The 1,684-nt window shown below is 50.8% G+C and overlaps 1 protein-coding gene across 1 annotated transcript in view; it reads left to right on the top strand.

Moving 5' to 3' along the window:
- The first annotated feature begins 425 nt into the window (after positions 1–425).
- The window catches only part of NIPAL4 (NIPA like domain containing 4), a 7,806-nt gene continuing 6,547 nt past the window's right edge, over positions 426–1,684 (top strand). The window contains exons 1-3 of the mRNA XM_009634724.1: positions 426–476; positions 558–606; positions 1,421–1,571. Of these exons, the coding sequence (XP_009633019.1) occupies positions 426–476; positions 558–606; positions 1,421–1,571 (251 nt within the window). The remainder of the gene's footprint in view (positions 477–557; positions 607–1,420; positions 1,572–1,684) is intronic.

The following is a 1,684-nucleotide window of genomic DNA, read 5'->3' as shown; positions in this document are numbered from 1 at the left end:
GCCTTCCAGCCCGGACAGGGAAGCTGGGATTTTGGTTCCCCCCCCCCCCCCAAAGATTACTTCATCCAGTGGGTAAGCGCCCCATCCCACTGCTTTATGCTTGCGCCCAGTAGCAGTTTGCAGAGACTTTTGCCCAGCCGAGGAGGCAAGACACCCCCCTATTCCCCGGGAAGTATTTCCACAATCAAGGATGTTTTTCCATTAGAAAAAGAAACCTATTAGGGAACCTTTGGAGACTCCTCTAGAAAGCCACTGGAATTTTTTCCATTAGAAAAGGTTTGGATCCAAACTGGATCCAAATCCTCAGCTACACGTGCCGGGGACAGGGGGTGCAGCTGCAGAAGTTCTAAGCCAGTCTCTTGGCCCAGGGAAAAGGTGGGACCCATGCCCAGGCCGCCAGCAGCACCGTGAGCAGTTTAGCCATCATGTACCCCTGCCTGAAGAGCCACAAATACTCGCTGCTCCATAATTCCTATGTGAGTTCAGGCAGAAAATTAAAGTCTTTTACTACAAAGGGACTTTTGTGACACTCCACCTGGCTGCTCTGTTCCCCACAGCGCGCTGTCTTTACTACACTCAGAGTGAAGATTGCAATAGATGTGCTGGGTGTGGTAGGAGTCTGAGAGCAGGAAGAAACTCAGCAATTCTCCCACCCACGCACAGCAACCCACCTTGGCTAGAGACATGGGGCTTTAGTGCTTTTGGTGTTAACAGCAGAAAACCGTGCCTGCTTTCAGTCTTTCCACACTGGCAGGACTTGGTGTGCTTTACAAGCACTCAGGCACTCTGCAAATAGGTAGAATAAAACCATTAGACAGTAGAGGCAATGTAGAGATGAAACTTTGATCCAAGACGAGACTGCTGTTGTCTTACAAGCGATCCCACGGCACTGCTTGGTACACAGAGCTGGAACAGACGCAGTTACAAAGTACTGGCACCGCTCCACATTAAACCCAAGGCTGTAAGCTGCAGACCAAGCTGGCAGATGTGAGGATTAGTTAGCTGGAAAGCACTAAAGCCCTTGAATCAACAAGACTGAGTGTTCATAAGGCGTAGTTCAATTATAGTTCTCCCATAACATTGGAGTTTGGTGGAGAGACTGACATGGATATTTGGAAATTCATATGACATTATTATAGCAGTCCTTGTGGCCTTCCAGTTCAGCGTGTAGACTTGCAGACACATTCAGTGTCAAGGAGCTGCTTGAACTGCACACCTTTGATCTGTCACTCCACACCTTGCCATTTCCACATGGGAGTAAAGAGGTGCCCTGAGTTTTTGAGAGGTGGTGGGTACGTGCTGTTAGTGACAGCACGGGTGGCTGTTCAGAGGGACATCTGAAGGGGTCCAAAGGCCAACAGAGGCACTGTTGATAACCACCTCAGTAATTTGCTGTTTTATCTCCATGGTGGTCTCACAGGGTCTCTGGTCACCCTCTCGTGCCTTTCTCACCGGGTCGTGTGCCGAGTGATTGGTGATGCTGACCCAGCTGACTCTGTCCAGGACAATGGGACTTTGGATAACTTCTGGATAACTCGGCTGGAAAGCAGTTATGGGTTCTACATTGGCCTGGGCTTGGCTGTCTTCTCCAGCTTCCTCATCGGAAGCAGCATCATCCTCAAGAAGAAGGGGCTGCTACGGCTGGGGGGGGGGGGAGGGACCCGGAGGGCGGCGACGCTTTTGG

The sequence above is a fragment of the Egretta garzetta genome, unplaced genomic scaffold, assembly GCF_000687185.1.
Source record: "Egretta garzetta isolate BGI_Z169 unplaced genomic scaffold, ASM68718v1 scaffold612, whole genome shotgun sequence".
Lineage (NCBI taxonomy): Eukaryota > Metazoa > Chordata > Aves > Pelecaniformes > Ardeidae > Egretta > Egretta garzetta.
The sequence above is the reverse complement of the archived record's forward strand: the minus strand, read 5'-3'. Positions and strand labels throughout refer to the sequence as shown.